The 23,614-nt window shown below is 26.9% G+C and overlaps 4 protein-coding genes across 7 annotated transcripts in view; 3 read left to right on the forward strand and 1 right to left on the reverse strand.

Moving 5' to 3' along the window:
* Lamtor2 (Late endosomal/lysosomal adaptor, MAPK and MTOR activator 2) overlaps positions 1-12,361 on the forward strand; it is a 110,782-nt gene extending 98,421 nt beyond the window's left edge. Inside the window, exons 2-4 of one of the 2 annotated variants that reach the window (XM_076894578.1) lie at positions 10,879-11,000; positions 11,235-11,397; positions 12,068-12,361. In XM_076894578.1, the coding sequence (XP_076750693.1) occupies positions 10,933-11,000; positions 11,235-11,397; positions 12,068-12,217 (381 nt within the window). In that variant the 5' untranslated portion in view covers positions 10,879-10,932 and the 3' untranslated portion in view covers positions 12,218-12,361. Of the gene's footprint in view, positions 1-10,681; positions 11,001-11,234; positions 11,398-12,067 lie in introns of those variants that run through there. The other variant, XM_076894577.1, reaches the window with a different exon arrangement.
* Positions 5,918-9,963, forward strand: Kpc2 (Kip1 ubiquitination-promoting complex subunit 2). Of its 2 annotated transcripts, XM_076894073.1 has the most exons (9): positions 5,918-6,124; positions 6,327-6,488; positions 6,569-6,762; positions 7,827-7,987; positions 8,065-8,276; positions 8,824-8,924; positions 9,270-9,460; positions 9,527-9,665; positions 9,756-9,963. In XM_076894073.1, the coding sequence occupies exons 2-9, from the start codon at positions 6,337-6,339 to the stop codon at positions 9,899-9,901; spliced, it is 1,296 nt and encodes a 431-aa protein (XP_076750188.1). In that variant the 5' UTR covers positions 5,918-6,124; positions 6,327-6,336; the 3' UTR covers positions 9,902-9,963. The 2 variants fall into 2 exon arrangements, with proteins under 2 accessions (XP_076750188.1, XP_076750189.1); XM_076894074.1 differs by lacking the exon at positions 5,918-6,124 and having other exon boundaries at positions 6,351-6,483.
* Positions 12,362-15,639: 3,278 nt separating the features above from the next.
* Positions 15,640-20,528, reverse strand: Inc (BTB/POZ domain-containing protein inc). Of its 2 annotated transcripts, XM_076894094.1 has the most exons (4): positions 20,311-20,527; positions 19,695-19,991; positions 17,057-17,185; positions 15,640-15,730 (listed from the first exon to the last, which is right to left on the reverse strand). In XM_076894094.1, the coding sequence occupies exons 1-4, from the start codon at positions 20,500-20,502 to the stop codon at positions 15,701-15,703; spliced, it is 648 nt and encodes a 215-aa protein (XP_076750209.1). In that variant the 5' UTR covers positions 20,503-20,527; the 3' UTR covers positions 15,640-15,700. The 2 variants fall into 2 exon arrangements, with proteins under 2 accessions (XP_076750209.1, XP_076750208.1); XM_076894093.1 differs by lacking the exon at positions 15,640-15,730 and having other exon boundaries at positions 16,844-17,185; positions 20,311-20,528.
* A 578-nt stretch (positions 20,529-21,106) lies between these two features.
* Positions 21,107-23,507, forward strand: LOC143422888 (glucose-induced degradation protein 4 homolog). Its single transcript, XM_076893861.1, has 4 exons — positions 21,107-21,397; positions 21,856-22,023; positions 22,097-22,329; positions 22,572-23,507. The coding sequence occupies exons 1-4, from the start codon at positions 21,251-21,253 to the stop codon at positions 22,633-22,635; spliced, it is 612 nt and encodes a 203-aa protein (XP_076749976.1). The 5' UTR covers positions 21,107-21,250; the 3' UTR covers positions 22,636-23,507.
* The last annotated feature ends 107 nt before the right edge of the window (positions 23,508-23,614 follow it).

Below are 23,614 nucleotides of genomic sequence, written 5' to 3' on the forward strand. Positions count from 1 at the left end.
CCTAACCATACACACACAACGTGGAAAATATGTCGTGCACGATAACTAGCACGTAAATCGCGAAAAAAAACATCTCATTAGTTATTATATAATCATCGTGCCCATCACCTTTTCCCCACCCAAGTAACACCTGAGCACGTGAATGGGGTCCTGGTAATGAACACAGAAGGGGTTAAACCTGGAAATCCTGATCTAAATATAATGATTAGTGATTTCTACTATTCTTTAAATTGAAAAGTTATTCATTGATAGTTATTACGTTGCATAGAGCTGTAAAGAAATCTACTTTCAATCCTAACTCAAATGTGATCTATACATGATCTTAGAAATGATCAAGTCAAAAATACACGAGATTGCCGCTACAGCTACCAGTGTGGTCGACGTATTTTCGCGTCCGCGAAAATGATTAACGTGATCAGAATGTCATCGAGTATGATTCCAGACACGACTTCCCCTGAGACAGGAATTGAGATACGCTCAATTAGGGCGCCGCAAACCTCTAAGCGAGATTCGAAGCTACCAATACCTTTGATGAGGATGGCGGGCTCCCCCATCTGCCTTTCGGAATTACCAAGGGCCTGACGGGCGAAGCAGGGCGCCTGTACTGGGATGCGATAGTGGTAACACTATGCTACTCGACAATGAACTCAAGTTCATTTATTTATTAACAAAAATGATTAAATTTAAATTCAAAGTTATATTTCAAATTATAGTTAAACTTTAAATCAAAAGTAAATTTAAAGTTGATGTTAAATTTTAAATTACAATTAAATTTAAAATCAAAGTTAAATTCGAAGTTAAAATTAAATTGGAAATAAATTATTTTATATCCCGCACATTATAATGATAGAAGGAATAGGAAAGCGCCTCTCCTATTGTTTCGATCAATATTAAATTTAATATATCAATAGAATGAAATCTAATTCTATAACAAATGTACTAATTTTGAGCGACCTCGTCATCAAAGCAATCATTCTAAAGTACGAAAATAATATTCAAATTTGATGCTTTGATTTCAAAATCTACTCGACGCAAAATGTTTTCTTGCACATATAATATGACATAATTTCGGTAATCAAGCAAATAAACTTTAATTATAACAAAAGCGATACTATAAAGTTACAATATATTTCATACATATGATATTTATTATATATGTTTATCATATATCTCATATGTTCAATTTTCAATAAATACAAACTCGATTAAATAAGTAAAGCATTTGACACACTTTATCAACATCATCGTACAATAATTATAATTAATACGGAAATAAAGTCGGAGGGTATCCGATTTCACCACTACGCACTGCTACAACAAGACAGTTGTGATATATTATATTATTTATTTATTCATAAAGATATATTATATCTATATATACACATGTATATGTAATTATTAATATTCATAGTATTTAACTTTCATATATATTCATATCTAAAATACTACTTTTATTTTAAACTTTCTAAATATTCGTACTATGTACATCAAATATTATAATACTCCTACTTAAACTATCCTACTCCTAAGAACCTATCCTGAGCTAATAAATAATGCATAAAATAAATGTTACTACTCATGAATATAGTGGTATATCCACGGTCACTATACTCATAAAAAAAATTTTACATAATTGCAACCAGTCACCCGTGCCGATTTGGACTTTTCGTCCTACGACATGATAAAGTGACCAGAGGAACTTGAAAGCATGCGACTCACCAACCGTAGATTGATGATGCTGCTGATATCTGGAAGATGTCATAGGAGATGTTTATAATGTCTGGAGGAAGTCATCGAAGATGCTGCTGATGTCTGGAGGAACTGCTGTTGCTACCTCAGTGAAGTCGTCGAAGATATGGCAAATGCCTGAAGAAAGACATATGAATTAAATTTATCTTACCACACAATGAATCAGTTAAGACAAAATATTAACAAATGTTGCTTACCTCTAGAAGGACATCATGAACGTTGTCGTCAGAATAGAAGTGGTAGATGAATGCATCGTAGAAGTAGCTGAAAAACTTAAACAGAAACCATATTGTTATAATTTGGCCTTTTAAAGTTCTTGTTAATATTTTAAATTATTAATTTACTTCATTGTGATTAATTTTGTGATTTCTTACGATAAATTAATCACAATTATGTCAATTTAATAATTAAAAAGATTAAAAGTTTAACAAATTTGGAATTGTAAATAAAGTACGAAAGATACTTACATTTTTGGCTTTTGAAGCACAGCTAGATCCTTTAGGTAGACAGCAATTTGACTCTAATACCGAGGCAACAGATATTAAAAAAAAAATTAAGAATAAAAAATGTATAAATAAAAAACTACATTGCTATTGCCATTTACGAAGCAAACACTGACTCTACTCTTTCGTGTATGAATATTATAAAAAAATGTAATTAAAATTAGAGCAGCTGTGCTCTAAAAAATACTAAAACTATTTATCGCAACAAACACTGACTCTACCGACCGACCGCATTGCGCGCGGTCACCAAAATATTCTGGAAGAAAAACATTAATTGGAGAAACATAGGATAAATAAATACAACACACATTTTACTTTCGTATTATTTTTCATCCTTTTTTGATCGAGCGTTTGTTCACGGAAATATTACTTTCTTTTTAAGTTATTTAATTATGCAAAAATATGTCTATATAAATAAAATAGATTTTAAATTTTGAATATATTGTAAAATATATTCAAATATTATAAACTATTTACGAACACAGATAATTCGTGATTGATGTATAAAAATTCTATTACGATTATTTGTTATCAAAATTTAAAGCATATTTAATATTTTTAATCAGTGAACTATACTATGTCATAAATATTCGAAATTACTTGAAAAAAATAATTATTAAATAAATAAATCATTACTCATTACATACATCATATGTTCGTCATGAATTATATATCAAATATTACCAAATGATGAATAAAAAAAATAATATAAATTTATACCATACATTATATCTTACAGTCTCTGCGTCACACCTCTATTAGTAATAAATTCAATATTACCACATTTCCGTGAAAGATATCATTCGTCCTCGCTGTATTAATGATTATGATGTCCATTACGTATTATATCCATTCTTTCAATGATCTAATTGATTAAAAATCTATAACAGAACAAAACACCACAATTAGAATTAATATACAAAGGTATAATTAATATTAAGATTTTATAATAAACGAATTCATAAATCATGTTTTTAAAGTTCAAACAAAGTCTATGGACAACTACGAACAATGAAACGCATGATAAAATGAAAAGCAAAAAGAAACTTTAAGGATAAATTCATATTTATAATGATGATGTTCAATAAATAATTAATCAAATATGCAATGATTAAATGAGATTTATAAGCTTGTGAACGTACCTCAAAAATAGAAGCGTGTCCTGACAGGTTTTACCAACAACAGAGAAGTCTTACCAGTCGGTCTTACCAGCAACCGACGACGATACGAACTGACTGCCCGTGTCACTTCCCGCATGCTCTTAGGCGTCGTGGCCTTGGTATTTCGTAATTTGCTTTAACTGTAAACAAATCAGCTAATTGAAAATCTACTACAAAAAAAAAAAGTTTTCAAAATACAAGTTTCAGGAAAATTGTCATGCGTATTTCTCAGAAAAATACGCACTGTAGTGTTATCATAAACACTATCCTAAATATTGTGCACAGAAAAATTTTTACTGTCCTATACATATATATATCTACATGTATAACACATATAACATAGATAATATTTTATTATACATATTATTGTATTATCTATACGATGTTAATTACGAATATTGCAGTACATTATGTGCAGAAATACTGGAATTTTTGTTGTAAAAAGGAATTTATTGCAATAAATCTCTTTCAAGGCAAGATTCAATTATCGGAAGGAAGAAATATTGTTAATTAATGGTGTTAATTGCGAATATTGCAGTACATTGTATACTGGAATACTCGAATTCTAGTGGTAAAAACGAAATTATTGCAATAAATTTCTCTTTTTCGAAAGTCAGCTATAGGAAAGACAAAATATTTCAACTTAGATTTTTTTGAAATTAGTCGGGAATTTACATGATAAACTAGCACAACATGTTCTAACAACTACATTTTAACTTTTTGTTCACATCTTAACTGCGCAAACACTGTTTAATTAACTTAAAAATGAAAATTTGGAACAAGGACGAAAAGTGACGCCATCATTATGACTACTCAAAATGTTGAATAATTTGCCTGAATAAATATAAAATCATGTTAATTACGTACCTTGTTTCTTTTCTTAACGTTTCAAACGCAAAGTTAACGCTAAACACATAATACAACTTAATATTTCGTAAAATGGAATGAGCTTCATGACAGGGTATGCACTCGCGAAGAAGGTCTGAGGAGAAAGAAGAAGTCGACGGAAATCTGTCCGCGCATCGCAAATCAGCGTTCATGATTGGTTAATTCTTATTGCAACTATTTGGAGGGAAATTCAACAATTATATTTGCCTAAATTATTTTACGAATTGATAATGAGTGAAAGAAAAAGATGATTTAAATTATGATAAAATAATAATTACTCTGTTGAAAAGTATTTATAAGATTTAAACAAAAAAGCCAGCATAGACTCTTAAATGAAATATACAATGTTTAATTATGTTAATGTAACAAAATATTACTATTTAGAAATGTCGAAGCTCTAATTGTTAAAAACTTAATTCCACTTATAATTAATATGTTTTTATTTCTGTCTACATATATAATATAATATATTATTACGGTTATGTACTTATTTCAGTACACAGAAAGGAAATGTTAACATTTTCTGCGATATCGAAATTTAACCATCGCGAAACGTTTTTCTGTTTATCTGTAGAACACATATTGCATTTATTATGATATAAAATATCCAAATTACATGCACATTTTTAGTCCCTGCTTTATATTTAATAATGAAAATATTTATCACAAGCATAAATCTAAGCACAATATAAAATTATATATCTATATATTAACAAGGAAATATGACAAACAAACCCAAGCTTGATATAATTATTCTTAACCTAATTTTTAAATGAAACTACACTCATTCCAGTGTACCATTTTATGCTTTCTTTTATAAAATGAAACATTTGCGTTTATAATTTCCAAAGTAGTGCCTACTTGTTGCGCCAGAATATTGGCAACCTGATATGACTTGTAGTGGTTAGGTCCGCAATTCTAAGCAGAAATTTTATTTTTTATTATATACAGTATGTTGAATGCCAATTAAAATAAATTTTACTTCGTATTCTAAAATGTAAAAATTTACAATTTTTAATTTGTACCCAAGAAAAATATATTTAGATGCTAAATGATCCCTGGATGCTACTAGTTCCTAGATGCATTGCAGTATGACCAGTTGCTACTCTTATTAAATATAAACTGTGCTTTTTGGCCCTTTTCAATCTCTTTCTTATAGACAAAAATTGTGAAATCCAGGGACAGGTCTAGGTGGATTGTTCGAAAATTGAAATAAATAGTAGTAATGGTCCTTAAAAATAGGATATACCTGCAGCGTCAAACTTATATCGTCGTGAATTTGGTCTGAAGTATATTTTGTTTAAGGACACATTTTTTCCACCTCAAAAAAAGAAAAACTCGTTTTAAATGAGTAACCAAAGGAAGAGAAATTGGTTGTTGATCGAACCAAATTTTCTTTGTTTCAAGCGGAGAGTGAAAAAGTGACATACGAAAATTTTGTTGATATTTCTCAAATCGGTCGTCAAATTGAAGATACAATGACATATTCAAAATTTATTCACGCATTAAATATCGTTGTACGTATACGTAATACATGCGCAGTGTGATTGCGCATACAAGACGTGAACGAGATCAAATATGGTGTGGAGCAAAATTGTGTCATTTTTTGTTATATTTTCAAATCAAATTTGTTGATAATAAGACATTGTCTCAAAAGAATCTTGTATTTCCGTTAGGTACTTACAAAAACGAATCGATTGATGTATCATACGTCAAATTTCATGTCCCGAAAGTCTACTAGAAATGTTTGAAAATATTAATACCCCATGTATAGCTTGAAAGAAGCATAAATTAAAATATTTATTCAAGTGAACATTTTTTCAGGTGAATGGGATAAGCCTAATATATATTTTCCTTATGCAATAAAAAATTGTAAAAACAAAATTATTTAGAAATAATATTTTCTGTTTATGATACATGCAAAGAATAAACTTAATCATTATTTTAAACTTCCAAAAACTTATTTAATTTGGATTTGATTAATTAATATTATTCATACTAAAAGATACCTTTTTCCAATCATAAGGACATAATTAATGTTTTTATGGATGCAACAACATATAATAAGCGTATGGCATAATGCAAAAAGTATAATAAGAACAGGCAAACAGCAACCTTCAACAATTTCTTCTACTGAAACAGAATACATCATGTCCAAATCAAAACACTTTTCAATCAATATTGTAAGGTAAAGTTTTATTGTACCTTAAAACTGTTTCCTTTGACCAAACCTTCCTATTAAAAAATATAATTTATTTATTTATTTAGTTCTGAAGGAAAGATTAACAGTTTCAATGTAACATCAGATATGACTGTAAATAAAGTCAAAACCATTGCAATAAAATATTTCTACAATAATGATACGTCAAGAAATATAATTAATTTTCGTTTAATTCAGTCATCCAAATTTAAATGGCTTATAGATGACTCTACTTTAACTGATGAACAAATTTATGAAAATGGTAAAACACTAATCAATGCAAACTTTATTCAATTGATTGGAAAGTTCATAGTAAAATTTGAAACTAATTTAAAATCATATTTTAATAGAATTTTTGTTTTTTGTATATTTCACTTGCTTTTGTCACTTTTTATCTTCCATTTCATAGACATTTTTGTAAAAAATATTTGTATCTTCCTTAGCCATGATGAATTTCATGTCATCAACAAAATCTTGCAGTATGAACATTAAAACATTTTATTGTATAATCATTAAAAACTGCTATTCAAATGATGGATTAAGTTTATAGATAAAATATTATTTTTCGCTTATTTTTAATTGATATTAGCTATGTCAGTATTACTAGCAAATAATTTTTCTACTGACCAATTTTGAAAGCTGTTCTTTAATTATTTGACTTAATCAAGAGAACAATATTTTGGTTTAAATACGTAACAATGTGTGATAACAGAATAACAGTATATTTATACATTGTATGTAGTAAGCTGTGTACAGACATAAATTGTTGTACAGGACTGCATCCACAATTTCTATTAGCTAAAGCACTGTTACAACACATATTGTCTTAATGTTTTCAGTAAAGTAAAGTAAGGATTTATTATAGCGAATACAGTTTAAATTCTGTTGATGCGGTAAAAGAAAAAGTGACAGTATTATTATTCAATGGGGAACATTAAGGCAATATAAGCTATAACTCTGTTTCAATCATTGGAAACTAAAATATAACTCAGCTGTGTATGCAATCAGTAGTGGAATAGGCATTGAAGCAAATATAAACTAAAATGTAGGTTTTTCGGTATAAAGTATTGTTACTACATAATTCACTACAATAACAAATTAATTAACTACATTTGTTATGCTTTGTTGCATGTCATGCTTTGTATTGTTTGTGCATAGAATTTTAAAGAATACAAAGAGAAACATACAAAAAGTATAGATTTGAAATATAAATTTTAATACCAACAAAGTATAGATTTTAATATCAACATTTGTGAAGAAACTCTGTGGACTTTCCAAACAATTTAGTATATTTAATTTTCGCATACTAAACTTTCTTTATTGCAGATGAATTAATGTTAACGAAAATTCGTTCCGCATCTGTAAATGAAAATTTATCTGACGAAGCGTTAAAAGGTCCAAGCGAAGAATTAATATTACAAGTAACAAAAGCTTTACCAATATGTAATCCACCTAAACAAATTCCATTCCTTCATTGCCCTGCAGATGTAAATATACATAAGTATATATATCTACCCCACATGTTGCATAAAGAGACATTTATATTACATATTTTATATTATAGTTTCAGAATGAAGTACGGAAAATTTTAATAACACTTATTAAGGCATCAGCAAAAATTATACTGTATAGTCCAGAAGCCCAAAAATTATGTGACATTTTAAAAGAGAAATTGGAGGCAAGATGCAAACCAAATATTAATCCAAATACTGTAAAGCTTCTTACAGAAATGGGTTATACAGAGAAAAAGGTTTTGAAAGCTCTTCGTTTAAGAAAGTATAAGTTACTTGCTCTTTAATTCAGTGTTTATAAATATTAACAAATTAACATTCATGATCGACAACGTCTACAGATGTTACATTATTTATCAAGTTAAATAATGTGATAAAATTTCCAATTATGCCAAGGATTCTTAATTTCATATACACAATGATCAAATACCTCTCAAAATATTTGTATTTTTTTATCTTATTTTTAAGAATAAGATCAATTTTTTCTAATATTAAATATATACTTCTAATTGCTTCTTTTATATTTAAAGCAGATCAAAATAGACTGGATTTTTACTTCCATGTGCAACATATACAATATAAACTCTATTATGTATAAGATTCATTTAAGACTAATAATACAGATCATTGTAATTTAAAATAAGAATAGAATATATCTATTCATATAATCTGTTAATATATTGTGTTTGATTGCTACTGAAAATTGGAGAGTATTATAAAAAATATGGCATGTTATAGACTTCTAACTAGACGTTTGAGTCCATGAATGTATTATATGTAATATTTTACACATGGTTTTTAATATCTTATAGATCAAATATGATGGAAGCAATAGAATGGTTGACAGAACATCAGAATGATTCAGAAGATGATGAAGGTGATGACGACTCAGATTTGATATCTGTTGAAAAAGGTAATATTACAAATTGCAATTCATCTATTTAGCATAAATTAACTATAAACTAATTCATAGTCAAATTGAAAAAGAATTTAATAAAAGATCTTATTTATATATAATAAAAATTAATTAACAAATACGTTGTTAGAAATTTTTTTTATATTCTACATTTGTTACATTTATTTTATAATTTGCAATATGTAAACTAAAAAGTAAAATTAAATATTAAAATTAAGAGAAATAAAAATTATATAATAAAAAAAATGTAATTAAAATCATAATAAAATATATTTCAATATTTGAATTTTGCTTTGCTAAACTACTAACTAAACAAATAACTAAACAATTGTAATCATGTAGAATGTCAAAGTCTGAAGAACGAAGACAATATATTGCACATAATAGATCATCTACTAGAAAGTTACCACCGCTATAAGAAAATGGACTTTAAACCCAGTCCAAAAGCGCTACAATTGCTATTAGAGATGGGATTTGAAGAGAAGAATATTATTGAGGCATTGAAAATTACTGGAAACAATCAAACTAATGCTGTGAGTAATGAATACTTAATTCTATATGTTTAATAAAGTTTAGGTCTTAAATATTTTTATGTTTAGTGTGAATGGTTACTTGGAGAAAGGAGGTACAGTTTACAAGATTTAAATAAAGAACTGGATTCAGATAGTCCAATTTACAAAGCAATCATGATGGACCCACGTATTCAACTTAGTCTTATAAATCCTCACATGTTACTTGGTAAACTTATTTTCACCATTAACTAGTAGAAATTGTATAGAAATGTCTATATTTAAATAATATAATATTTATTGTAAATTGAATTTTTAGTGTATTTATCCATGTTAGAAACACCAGTAGCTATAGGTGAAAGGATAAGAGACCCTGAAATAGGACCAATACTTGATCACATTATTGCAACGTATCATGCTGAAAAACATGCTATTTATATGAATCAATATGTAATTGATTTTTAATTAAGTAATTATTGTGTAAAATAATATATTTATTATTGTACGAAATATCAATAAATATTATAAATTTACAGTAAAACATTTTCAAAATATTCTTAATGATAATGATCATATAATAAATATATGAATAAAATCAGTTACTGTAATAATATAAAATACTGTAATGCTAATTGTTATAAAATATACATTGCTATAAGGAATTTTTGTATTTTATATATTTCTATTGAAGTTTTGATTCAAAAATTCTTGTACCTAGAGATACCCAGGCAATACAGCAAAGTGCTGTAGATTCGCTGTGTTGTCTGGATAAATCTAAACCGAAATATTAATATCTTAACACTTAGTTACTAAGCTAGATGATGTGAAACTGGAATAGGAAGCTTTTCACAAAAACTTTTGCAATTACAGCATTACTTAAAGCAAATAGTAATATTGTAAGATTTTGTCGTATCTCTCCTTTTCGTCTATTATTTGTAGTGTGTAATTAAGTTAACTCTATACATTAAATAGTTCAACACAGCGAAAGAAAATTTCATGTTAATATTGAAGTGTTTTATTTTCCTTTGGCCAATATTTTTTAGGCCAAACATTTAAAAATCCATCCATATTCTTCCCAGTGCTCAGACACGAATTTCTATTAGCAAGACAACAACGGACCAATCAAAAACGTTAACGACATCAGTGCATACGAGCCAACCAGCTGGCGTGTACCAGTTAGTGATTTTACATATCATTCTTAGTTAAAATGATTTTTACGCATATTTTCCGCGCATCGCACGGAACTTCGCATAAAACTATCACTGTCACTCCTGCGGATTAATGAACAGATCTGAGCAATATTGTATACAAATATTTTTCACTTTAGAAATACGATAACACCTTTCTTGTTTTAGAAAATATAATCATTAGATAATAATGCTCTCACTTTCAAGTATTTGATTTCAGTTTCGTAACTCTGAAGCTAATTACGAGTCTAACAGTGATTTAAGGAGAACAAGGAGAAAGTGAAGTTTATATTTATCAATTGTAAAATTATGTTGAAACCAAAAGCTTTAACACAAGTACTTAGTCAAGCTAATACAGGTGGCGTAGAAAATACGTTGTGAGTAGAATATTCTATAAATATTTAATTCTCTATGTTTAATAAGCAAATATTTTCTTTATTAAAACAATGGATGCAATAATTTTATATATATGTATATCGTTTTAATACAATCTAACACAGCTATGTGATATATCACAATAAATATATATGTACATATACATATATATAGACGTTTACGAATTTTTAGTGTACAAAAATGTTGTGATTAAATATTAAATGAAAATATTTCAGGTTATTAAATAGAGATGGTGGTTTATTAGCTTACAGTGGTTATGGAGATAAAGATGCAAGGGTAACTGCTGCTATTACTAGTAACATTTGGTCAGCTTATGAAAAGAATGGCAGAAATGCATTTAAGGAAGATGAATTACAATTTGTATTAATGGATTGTGTGGTAATTAACAAATACTTTATTAAATCAATGATATATATGTTAAATTCTATGTAATTAAATATTTTCTTAATCAATTGTTTACAAATAAGAATTTTTCCAGTGTATTGCGAGAATATCTTTAGTAAAATATTGCAAATTGCTGTTTTCATAATTGTAATATTATATTATAGCAATTATTGTTTTCATATCGATTGATATAAGTATTTTTATTGAAATCATATGGGTACACGAAGGAAATGTTTCATCTAGGAAGAAAAATTAAACAAGTTCATGAAAGTTAATCATTTAGTTTCCATAAAGTTAATCTCTAACATTTTCTGTTATTAAATTGAGAAATTTAGAAAAAACGTAGTTAAGTGTCACTTCTGATTGAAATGGCTCTGGATACGTAATATTGGCTGTAATTCTTTACCATGTTTGTTTAATCTTGATCATATTTAGTTTATAATTTATTTTCATTAAAGGATACTTAGTTTAAATGCGCTCATTACAAATATGAGACAACAATTTTTACACAGAATATAAAATTTTATAACAGAAATATTCCTAAAGAGTAATTTATATTTAATAGTTTGACTTACATAACAGAGTTAAATGTTATATGCATAAAAATAATATTAATATTTTAATTATGAGAGTTTTATGTTTTTCAGTCAAAAATATTTTTTAGGAGGGCAAAGTTGTAATCACTGAAGTTGCGAATTTGCTATTATGTTTATATGCCAAAGAAAATGTAGGATTTGGTTTATTAAAAGAAAAAGCACAAGCACTAGCAAAATATCTTGATCAACCGCTAAAAACAATCGCTAATATGCCTTGATATGTTTAGAAATATATATTTCGTTATCTATGTTAAATAATGTTTGATCTTATATTCTAATACTTATAGTTTTTTGTAAATAACATTTTTAAGTGATATAAAATTTGTATACTTCTTTATAAATTAAAAATTTATATAAATCTACTTAATTGGTTTGAAGATAAATATATCCTTATCATTTTTAACATTTGTTATTTGATACATAAAAATATATTAAAAATTTATTCTTTCAATACATAATAAGTATTATTTTAATTTACTAATCTTCAATTATGCAACTAAATGAAAATAGGTATGTAAAATAGAGTAAAAGTATGTAAATATATTTTTTTATTAAATATTTATTTACTAATTTACATTTGTAAAAGTATAGTTTTTAAAGTACTCGTAATACTATTCAAGTCTTTGTTGAAAAATTCAATTTACCTTTAACTGGTTCTTTGTAAAGTCCAAATTTTAACAAAATAATAATATTTGAATTGTATTAACTCATTATAAGTAATATTCTAAAAATGATTGCATGGGAATTTATTTCTATTATGATTAAAATCTGGTTTTTAATGTAAATAAATAGAAACATATACTTTATGTTTATTTAATCACGATGCATTATAAGGTAGTACAAAATGGGACAAATGAACATTTTTTATATTAAATCGCGTAAGAAGGCTCGTTCTTTTTTTTCTAAATTATAATCAAAAAAAGGATTATTTTTTAAATAATTACAGAAAAAAATTTTCTCAGGAAACACCACAGAGATTTCAGAAAATGATTGAAAATTGCCTGTAAAAATTTTGTAGCTTAAATAATGAGCTTTCTTATGCAATATAATTTTTTAAAAAATCCACTACAATATCTCTGGTAAACCTGAGAAAAACTATTTGATGTTCTATGTGTTTCAACCCATATAACAATTTAGAAATTCTTATTAACTTAAAACTATATATTACTTTTATATATGTTCCTTGAAGTTTATGATTTATTCACATAATCTCTTATATACCTAATGAAAAAGATAGAAAAAATATAATTCTATGGTTTCTTTCCTTCTTTTTTTTTTTAAACAAACTTTATATATAAAGAACATAAAACACAAAAATTTATTTATGCTGTTAAAAGATATAGTATATTATATACATCTATATACATAGTTTCTCAAGTTTTATGAATTGTTATAGACTAAATTAAATATATATTACTGGATGAAAATAATTATTATATATAATATTGCAAATGAAAATAATGTTTTACGTAAACTTTCCATAATATGTGAAATTTTATTATAATTAAAACAAAGCCCATGTTTTAAAATATAATCTTGGAAGAAATATACTTCGAACAATTATAGAGAAATATTTTCATAAAATTAAATGTTACATTCATGTACATGTTAGAGTAAGAATAAACACGTATAATGTTCAAAATAATTATTAAATATGTATATCTTTTACAAAGGAATTTCTCTTATTTTAAATTCACAATTTATAAGTAATAAATTCTTATTTACGTGATGTGTTTGTGTGTATTTTATATTTATTTATATTTGTTGATATGGTTCTAAGTAATTATCAGTGGTGAAATTTACTGTAGAATGCGTATACTAATATTACTCTTTTTTCTACCAATAGACATCAAATAAGAAAAATTTAAAAATATGTCTATGAAAGTACAAATTCTTTTCTATATAGAATGTTACAACTCTTTTACGTATATATATATACACACACACACACACATGTTTAACATGGATATAGTGAATGTTAATATTAAAGAAATCAGTAACATTGAAAAGGGAAACGTAAAACAATACCGTCTTGCAATATAAATAGCAATTGTACATTACAAAAAATAATTAATGTTGATACTAATACTTTTATTACAGACACAAGTATTTTAACACAAAAAATATTAATTAACAGGCAAATAATAAACGTTTATAATGTTTTTATAGTTGTGAATATCTATTATAAATTATATAATTATACATTTTCTTATTAGTGTTTGCTAATTAGTATATTATTGCTAATGTAAGAATATAAGAAATGTCTTTAAGAAATTTTGTATACATTATATAATAATGCATAATAAATTATATATCCTATATAACATAATTATAATAAGACTTATAATAGTTTAATGCTATATGTAGTCTTCTCACAAATAATGCTTTTAAATATTAATATATTGTCTACAACATTTTCTTAATAGGCCTTCAATTGACAACCTATATCAATGCCTATTATAAAGTATTTTTATTTCTGTAATTATAATAGAGATTTGTTTCTATTATAAATATGTATATCTGTATAAAATGAAAATTTATCTAAAAGAAGTGTGTGTCAAATAAAAGAAGAGGAGAGAGAGAAATAGAATAGTGCATGATTTCACATAGGTGTATTGTAGTATATCATTTTAATTTCTTTGTGCAGAACAAAATATTATAAAAAAAAATTATATTTTTATAGAAGAATAACATAAGTAATAAAAAATGACCCAATTTATTTCGAGTTTTTCGTATGATTAAAATTTGTATATTCAAATCTTTACTCTACATTATATCAGTAAACGACATAATAAATTGCTTTTATTACAAATTACATTTCATATATTTTTCTTTATCCACATTATTATATGTCAAAATCAGATTCACGTTTATAGTTATAACATATTGTATCAAATAATTAAAAGTACCATATTGGACATATAATTACTTCTTTATATTTTATAATGGCAGTGCAAAGGTTTTTAAAGGAATTTGGGTAATGTTATAACAGAGACAATAAAAAAAATGACTTGTGTACAACTTGTTACAAAAAGATAAACTATTTATTTACTACTAGAGAGTATTTTTATATTCATTGTAGAAACTCGTATGAAAAAGATTGCCTTTATGAATGCTATTGTCTTTTAAATTATTTAGTGGAAATAAAAGCATTGCTAAATAACAATTTTTTTCATAACATATTAATCTTGGTGATTGTACATGTATACATATATGTATATATTAATATTTTCGTACGTAGTACATTCCTTCTTTCGAGTAGAATGTTAGAAATTATCAGTGGAATAGAAAGTTTTACTTCAGTATCAATGTCCTTTGTTATAAAATGTATGATCCCTTTTATAGAATGGCTAGATGTCATTTTTGTCAGTGTATATTCCACATCCATTCCTGTCAAGTTCTCAATAAAAATAAAAAACTAGTACTAAAAATAGGTTCACTCATTAACGTGCAATACTTTCGATTTTTAAAGCTTTGTCTTGTGTTGTTACATAATACCTAAGTATCTACAAAAGGTATTTTACCTTCGTATTCTTTTGTTTTTTTTTTAATTTATCACCATCTATGTATGAAAACTGAAGCAATGGAGAGCTTGCACGAACTTAAACTTTTAAACGTAGAAATAAAAACAGTCTTCATCTTGTTGCTGCACAGTTGATTTAATTAAACGAAGCAAGAAAAGAAAAGGACGGATTTAAAGATTACATGCGAGAACCCTTCTGCTGCAGAACCTAAAATACAATTTAATGATTGAAACTTAGTAACATTGTATGACAAATTGTATTTAATGAAGGGAAATGAAAATGTACTTTATTGCTACAAAAAAGGTTTCATAAGATGTATCAATGTCAGTTAGCATTGTTCAGCCTCTGTATATTTTTTTGTGAAAACACCATGATGATAATACTAAGACAAAAATAAATTAAATGTTATCATATTGTTATTTTTATAAATTATTTACTTTAATGATATTTTATTCCATTAAACAATAAATTTTATCATAAATACAATATACTTAAGAAAAGAAAAGAAAAGAAAAAAAAAACCTGGCAATAACAGATCATGCAGGATAATAGGGTAGAAAGTAAGCAAACCAGTAAAAAAAATATTTTTTATTTAAATATATAGCATGCGATACAAAAATCATAAAGTATAATATATAGCAAACATCAAAGGCAGAACATGCTCGTGCAAATTGAACCCTGACTTGACACATACTAATATGAAGTGTTTTGGTAAAAGCATAATTATTTACTAATTATATATATTGAACTTTAATTCAAATTATAAAAACTATTCAAAAAAAGTAAAGATCTAAATATCTTTTTTAATTTTTAGATAAAAATAATGTAAAATAAATTTTTATTATAAAATATAGTAGTAAAGTATTTATAACATATACTGAGCTAATTACAAGAGAAAATGTATAAACAAAGATATAAAACTAAGAGAAATGCTTATAAGATGAGCAATATGTATGTGATTACAATAATCTTATAATTTATCTTTGGTTTTTCAGTATATGTTACTTCACTTAAACATTAGAACTAAAATGGTTATAGTGTGGTATTCAACTTGTTTTATCTATAATCTAATCGATTTATAATAAGAGAGATAATTAATACAAAATTTTCAGTTAACATATACATGTCAATTTTTGTCATAAAATTAAAAAAAAGAACTTCTCCTATTTCTTATTAAAAGTAAATCTATAATGTTTATACAAAGCAATACAATAATATGATAATACTGATTGATCAGAAATGTATAAACTTTATTTGTAAGCAGCATCTAAATCAATAGCACTTCTACAAATCTTTTTTTTTCCAAATATTCTGATACCTTGCTCTTGTACTAGTACTTTACTAATTAAAATCTTTAATGATAGAATTTAAGGACTTAATTATTAAAATCAGTATTATAATTTGATATTAAGACTGTGATATAACAAAAATTTTCATATAATGAAAATAATATAAAATTATTTAGTAAAACTAGAAAGAGTGATTGTTTTGGTTATAAGGATGAAGTGAAAAATTTGAATGTGATAATGGTACCTTAACGCGATCTGTTGATTCTTGTTCTTTACTATTGAGTTGACTGGCTCCATATTCTCGACTAACCACACATAGAAATTCAGCATGGTCATCATTTCCATAATTATACTGAGATCCTATGTTGATTAACTAAAATAAATAAAAGTAAAATATATTCAATTCTTTCAAGTAAACATACTAAATTCTAATCTACAATTAAAAAAGTATATAACTCAAAACTGTTTAAAAAGATCATGTAACTAATAAAATATTAAATTTCTCAAAGCAATAGCTCTAGAAGAATTCCAAGATATTGGACAGTTTAAGCACAATCTAAGGCCTAAGATACAATCGTGTTAAGGTGAATCTGTATTAATATTCACAAACTGCTTATGGCTAAAATGGGAATTGAATTTTCCATAAATTGTTTAATCGCTTACTGTTCTCAAGTTACTCTCACAACATGTAATTATAGATTAAGTTGATGATTACAAAAAATTTGTGAACTATTTGTGGACATTATCTATAGATGATGTTTATATATTATATATAAAGTTTTATGTCTACATAAACAAAGTATAAAAAAATTATATTTACTCCACCCAAAAATTATTATGGACTGCCCTGTAATATGGTAATAACACTATCCTTGGTGTGAATTATATACCTGAGTAGGTGGAAAGGAGAACAGTATGAACAGTATGAATCTGAAAGAATTTCTTTGGAGTAATGAACATTTTCCAAAATGTTTGCAAAAAAAGATCGTCATAATTACAATGAATATTGCTTATAAGCACACGTTTATGAAAGCGAATGTGTCATCGATGGCTAATCATTTCATGGCTCATATTCTTTGTTTATGAATAGATAATTATTGGTGGGCTTAAAGTTTCATGTTTCACAATATATGGCTGTCTTCCAATATAGCTTATTAAAAAAAACTGGCTTGTCAGTACTGGATTAAAGTTTGGTTATTGCCTAAATTCAACAATATTATGCAGTGTCACAAGTGATTTTATACTAGCTTAAAATCTAATCATAAACAAGGGATAAACTCTGAAATGGCCAGGCAACTAATACTGATACATTTGCTGACATGGGTGTATGCATAGAAGTAATATTTACTGCAATTCTAGAGATCTTTTTTATAAACATTTCAAAAAGCTTTGGTTATCTTAAAGTTCTTTCAGATTCATACAATCCCCTTAGTTCTCTCTATATAGGTATGCATGTAATTCATACCAGAAGAGACTACTACTCAGGCCACCATACTAAAAGGTGATACTGAAAAGATATTCCCTGCCCAAAGTGATTATAATATTATCAGCAATAACAATTAAATGTATAGACATAAACGCTATGTTCAATCACGAGGTTCTATAGCTGGTCCTATAAATTAGTAACCTTATCGCAATCGCGTTGACTACATGGGTCTTGTGGCCCAGTGCAGACAAATTATTTGCAGTAGTGTTACTGCTATTTTCACGTGTCTTCCATCTTTTCTCAGCTGAAAGAAAAGACACACGAAAATACAGTGATAATGCTTCTGCAAACTGCTCATCAGCACAAAATTTCAGGTGAAAATCAGATACACAGCAAAATAAAATGAAACAAATATGCAAACTGTTACTGATCGTTACAAAACATGTTTTTGTCTGTTGAATTATTAATTATGTATAATTATTAATTTGATTGCTTTCCCTGTTGAAAAATATTCTAAACACAATATTCAATTTATGATCATGATTAATGGAATTTTAGAGCTTAAAGAACCGAAAACTACTTGCTTTTATAATTTCTGATAGTATGAATTCTATACATTGAAATGTATAGAATTAAAAGGTCCAGATCTTAACTTCAGAGGAATCCAATAATTCAAAAGTTAAATACAGTAAAAGAGTGCGTTTAACATATTTTATGGGCTGAAATCACTATACCAATTTCTATTCATGATTTGAGTGAGCTATACAAGTTCAAAGAGCCCTCTTCCACATATCCAATCACTGAACACTCAAATGATTTCCGTGTTCCATATAGTTTTCAGTTAATACATTTCACTCATTGGACGAACTATGAATAGAAGCCAATATGGCGTCAAAGTAACCTTCAAAAAACTTTTTAATTGATGAATTTTTTAAGTTAGAATCTGCATTTTTTTAATTCTTCATTCTCTCATTATCAAAATAGATAAAAATAAAGCAACAAGTTTTGTACTCTTAAAGTAAAGATCTACTTAATTGTTTTACAGGAAATTACTACCTGATAGAAAATTAGATTAATGGTAAAATTATAAAAAAGACAAATAGCTTGTATACTTTTCTGGGCATTTTTTTGTTCCCTCCCCTGGAAATTTTTTAATTATTTTCTTATACTAAGGAACTGATTTCCAATTGTCAAATTAAACGAAAATAATTTTAAAAAGTTCTAAACGCGAACCATAAAATTCATAGCAAAGGATACCGAAGTAGGCCACTCGAGGTTACAATTTTCTTTAGCTCTTTTTAAAGCAATCTATTTCAATGTTTAACACAAGTGCGATATGTGATAGACAGATAGATAAATAGATAAATAGATAGATAGATAGATAGACTAACCATATACTGATATTCTTTACTATAGTAAAATATCAGTTATAATTAGTTAAAAATATTATAAATACCTGCTCAAACTTCCACCCATCAGACATTGTTGATACCATTTGAGTTAATTCGTCTTCATGACACTGAATAACTCTATAAACATGTTTCTTTGAATCTCTTAATGGTCTAGTGTCTCTTAATATAATTCTCTCTTTGACTAGTCGAATAAGTTCTGTAATATTATAAAATTCTGCTTCTTCTAAGACACCTTCTTCCGTTAAGTCTTTATTGATTACTAGTTTCCCATGGCGCAGATAATTTAAAACAGGACTAAAATATGTTGGGTCACGATCTATTAAATACGCTCCCGTCTCATCCTGCATAGTGAAATATATAAACAAATTTTTTCCTTTAATACACTTCCTTCCGATTAATTGCACGTTTTTTTTTTTTAAACAAACTATTATTTTGTAATAATATTATCTTAGTATATATTAAGTTTAAAAATCAAAACAATTTATCAATTTCATAATTTGTATATTTTTTAAAATATAACTTTATAAAAATAACTATCTAAATTGATTTATCTAGAAAATATAATAAATCCAAGTAACATATGTGCATATAGAAGAGAAAACTCAACAATGCGTTTAATAGTATTTTAAAGTTCGCGGTTATTTAAAAACATCAACTAACCCTGTCCGAGATAAGATCAGCATCTTCTTGACATAATCGGTAGAGAAATGAATTGGGATCTCTAGCTAAAGTAGTTTTGGCTGTCAAAAAGTATGTACCACCAACGTTTAAACGAACCCATTGGTTATTACACCGTTTTTGAACATGATTTTCTGTCATGTCGTGCGAATTCGTGTCACTGCAATCCGCCATACTTGCATTGAAACTCAAACCACATTCAGCTCACGGGTTTCGTGACAAATCAAATCAGCGTCTTAATATATTAAACTTATAAAAATAAAAAGTATATTACAATATTTCCCCAACCCGTATTTAAATGTTACGTTCTAGTTATTAATATATTTCGCTGCACTCTAGTACCTGATGTCATCATTGAAATGATCGCATCACGGCGCGAATGTAAACAGAAATTGTTATTTACAATGAATAATAAATATGAATAATTTTTCATATCCCTGTTGAATAAAAATTCTTACTTATATATCGCGTAAAACGATAGCATAAGTATATGAATAATTCTAGAGATTGATGCGTGAAATTGGAAAAAAAATACGAGAAACCCGTGATTTGAATTATTCGTAAGTAATCCACGCGTATGTGCGCATCCGGTGAAATAGATCTGAAGTCTCGTGTGATATAATAACTTGGTGAAATAAGTGAAAATCTTGTATTTCGTTGTAGTAATGAAAGGTTACCTTTCGTGTTCATTGAAAATAATAAAATTCGCTTGTCTGTACAAAAAAGTAAACGTTCGTTCAATACGTGTACGTCGAACTTCACTGGTTTATTAAAATTTACAGCTGTAAGCGTGTCTGGGTTCGAGGCTTCGCATAAATACATCTACATGTTGAAAATTACCGGCAGTCATTGCGAAAGTCTTGTGATGAATAGATTGTTGCCCAAGGAGGGCAAATTTTAAGAGCGTTCACTTGAGCCGAGAATGCCGGTGAAAGTTGACGTAGTACCACCACCGCCCGCAAACTCAAAGCAGCCGGGTGTCACAAAATCTTTACTCTACAACGGTTCACGATTTCAAGGTTCACAAAAATCTAAAGGCAACAGTTACGACGTAGAAGTAGTTTTGCAGGTTAGTTCTCTGTTTTTCTGGAAATTGCGTCACAAATATTCCAAATTTCTATCGAGTCTTTGGCATCTGTCTGCTGTGCAATGTTTGATGATATAGCTCTTACCTGTTAAGTATTTGCCAGTTTTTTTACCACATTCAATTAATCGAGCCCTCTGTTTACATATTGAAATAGTTGGAAATTTTTAATGAACTATTAAGGGAATGTTTCAATGAATTTTTCTAAATATTTGTACAATTTAGAATTTTTTACCTTAATTAAAATATGACGTCATTTAATTCAGACAAATTTATAGGAAGAGTATAACAAAATAAAGGATTGTAAATAAAACAGAAAGAAATGAATGCAGATCGGATTTAAGTTTTGGTTATAGAGTTTAAAAGATGAAACGATGCATGTACTGTTTTCTTCAAATCTATTATTTTTCATATTAACGAAATACAAAATACCTTTGTTACAGCACGTAGATGAAGAAAACAGTTATTTGTGTGGTTACTTAAAAATTAAAGGTCTTACGGAAGAGTTTCCTACTTTGACTACATTTTTCGATGGTGAAATTATATCAAAGAAATATCCATTTCTAACTCGTAAGTGGGACGCAGACGAAGATGTAGACAGGAAACATTGGGTTTGTACCTTAAGATACATTTCCTTTATTTCTATTGAACATTTTTTGTGATTATTTTCATTCGTTATTGCAGAGCAAATTTGAATCGTTTCGTCAATATGCCAAGACATTTAATTCAGATACATTTGATTATGAGACTTTAAAAGGAACTGATTTTGTTTTTATGCGGTGGAAGGAACATTTTTTAGTTCCCGACCACACTATTAAAGATATCAACGGTGCCTCGTTCGCAGGATTTTACTACATTTGCTTTCAAAAATCTGCTGCTACGATTGAAGGCTTTTATTATCATCGAAGTTCTGAGTGGTAATATTATTTTATGTATTATTGTACTAATGCATTGTACAAAAATATTGATTCATATTTATACATATAATTGAAGAGTGTTCTTTGTTATTTATTTTTGTTGCTTATAATTTCAAGTAATATTGAATTTTGGATGTTATATAAAATCTCTATATCGTATTCCTTTTATGTTTAACCCCTATTATAAATTTTTGTTTATTTATATTTTGCAAAAATATTAAAACATATTCTTATCATTTTAGGTATCAGTCCTTGAATTTAAAACACGTCCCAGAGCATAGCATACAAATCTATGAGTTTAGGTGAAATCAAGGGCTTTCACTCAGTTATCTCCAAAAATTCATATTTTGCCTCTCTTAGCAGACAGATCTCATAAAAACCATAATCTCTGAAGTTTGATTCGATTTAAATAAACAATAATTTTTAAATTGTTTATGTTAATAATGAAATACTTAAGTTAATTAACTATCTGACAAAGTATTTCTTAATTCCTTCTGTCTTTTCCTTTTAACAATAATAAATAATTTATAGAAATATATTGGACATGTTAAACAAAAAAGGTTGTAATTGGAAAGGGTCGAGAATTACAGTCATATTTGATTATAAATTAGCTATTATTAATATTCACTGTAAGAAGTTTTACAGAAATAAATTAATTGATGTTCTTTATCAATTAATATATTGTTAATTATTTGGTATTTTTATCTATTATAAGAGAGAGACTGTAACATTTTTTATTAACATTATATATAATTAAAATTTACCCTATAGCGTAAGTAGGGCATACCTTTTATTCTTTTAAGTTTGTTATATAACACATGTATCATAAAAAATTCATTTTATTAAATTGTATATTCGAAAATATGAAATAAATAAAATGTTCTATAATATAATACACTAAAAGGCAGAACTTAATTATAATTATATTAATTGTTATATCAGGACTGCATGGATTTGTAAAAATTTATGGTTTAGTTTTTACGTATTATATATTCAGATATTTATGAGATCTGTTTGCTTGAAATGAAAGAACGATGGTGACTGAATAAATTGGTATGAATGTAGTGAAAAACCTGAAAGTAATTTTAATATTATCTTAAGATGTCAAAATTTTGTGCTGATCATCTTTCCTCTTGTGACAGCATGATAAAGATCAAATAAATGGTAAATACAGTTAATTATTCACACTTAAGAAGAATGTTGTTAGGAAAGATTTTATCTTATTCTATCTTGAAAATCAGTTTGAACCCACTCATTCTGTTCTCTATGTTTAATGAGACTACAA

Source organism: Xylocopa sonorina, chromosome 4, assembly GCF_050948175.1.
Source record: "Xylocopa sonorina isolate GNS202 chromosome 4, iyXylSono1_principal, whole genome shotgun sequence".
Classification (NCBI taxonomy): Eukaryota; Metazoa; Arthropoda; class Insecta; order Hymenoptera; family Apidae; genus Xylocopa; species Xylocopa sonorina.

What these genes read in the sequence shown, in the direction of transcription:
- LOC143422888 (XM_076893861.1), top strand. Translation starts at nt 21,251, where the DNA reads ATGCCGGTGAAAGTTGACGTAGTACCACCACCGCCCGCAAACTCAAAG. An exon ending in ACGTAGAAGTAGTTTTGCAG is followed by an intron (nt 21,398 to 21,855) that starts GTTAGTTCTCTG and finishes CCTTTGTTACAG; the next exon opens with CACGTAGATGAAGAAAACAG. An exon ending in ATGTAGACAGGAAACATTGG is followed by an intron (nt 22,024 to 22,096) that starts GTTTGTACCTTA and finishes TCGTTATTGCAG; the next exon opens with AGCAAATTTGAATCGTTTCG.
- Inc (XM_076894093.1), bottom strand. Translation starts at nt 20,502, where the DNA reads ATGGCGGATTGCAGTGACACGAATTCGCACGACATGACAGAAAATCAT. An exon ending in CTGATCTTATCTCGGACAGG is followed by an intron (nt 19,992 to 20,310) that starts GTTAGTTGATGT and finishes TTCACTATGCAG; the next exon opens with GATGAGACGGGAGCGTATTT. An exon ending in ATGGGTGGAAGTTTGAGCAG is followed by an intron (nt 17,186 to 19,694) that starts GTATTTATAATA and finishes TATTTATTTTAG; the next exon opens with TTAATCAACATAGGATCTCA.
- Kpc2 (XM_076894073.1), top strand. Translation starts at nt 6,337, where the DNA reads ATGTTTTTATGGATGCAACAACATATAATAAGCGTATGGCATAATGCA. An exon ending in TCCTTCATTGCCCTGCAGAT is followed by an intron (nt 7,988 to 8,064) that starts GTAAATATACAT and finishes TTTATATTATAG; the next exon opens with TTTCAGAATGAAGTACGGAA. An exon ending in AAAGCTCTTCGTTTAAGAAA is followed by an intron (nt 8,277 to 8,823) that starts GTATAAGTTACT and finishes AATATCTTATAG; the next exon opens with ATCAAATATGATGGAAGCAA.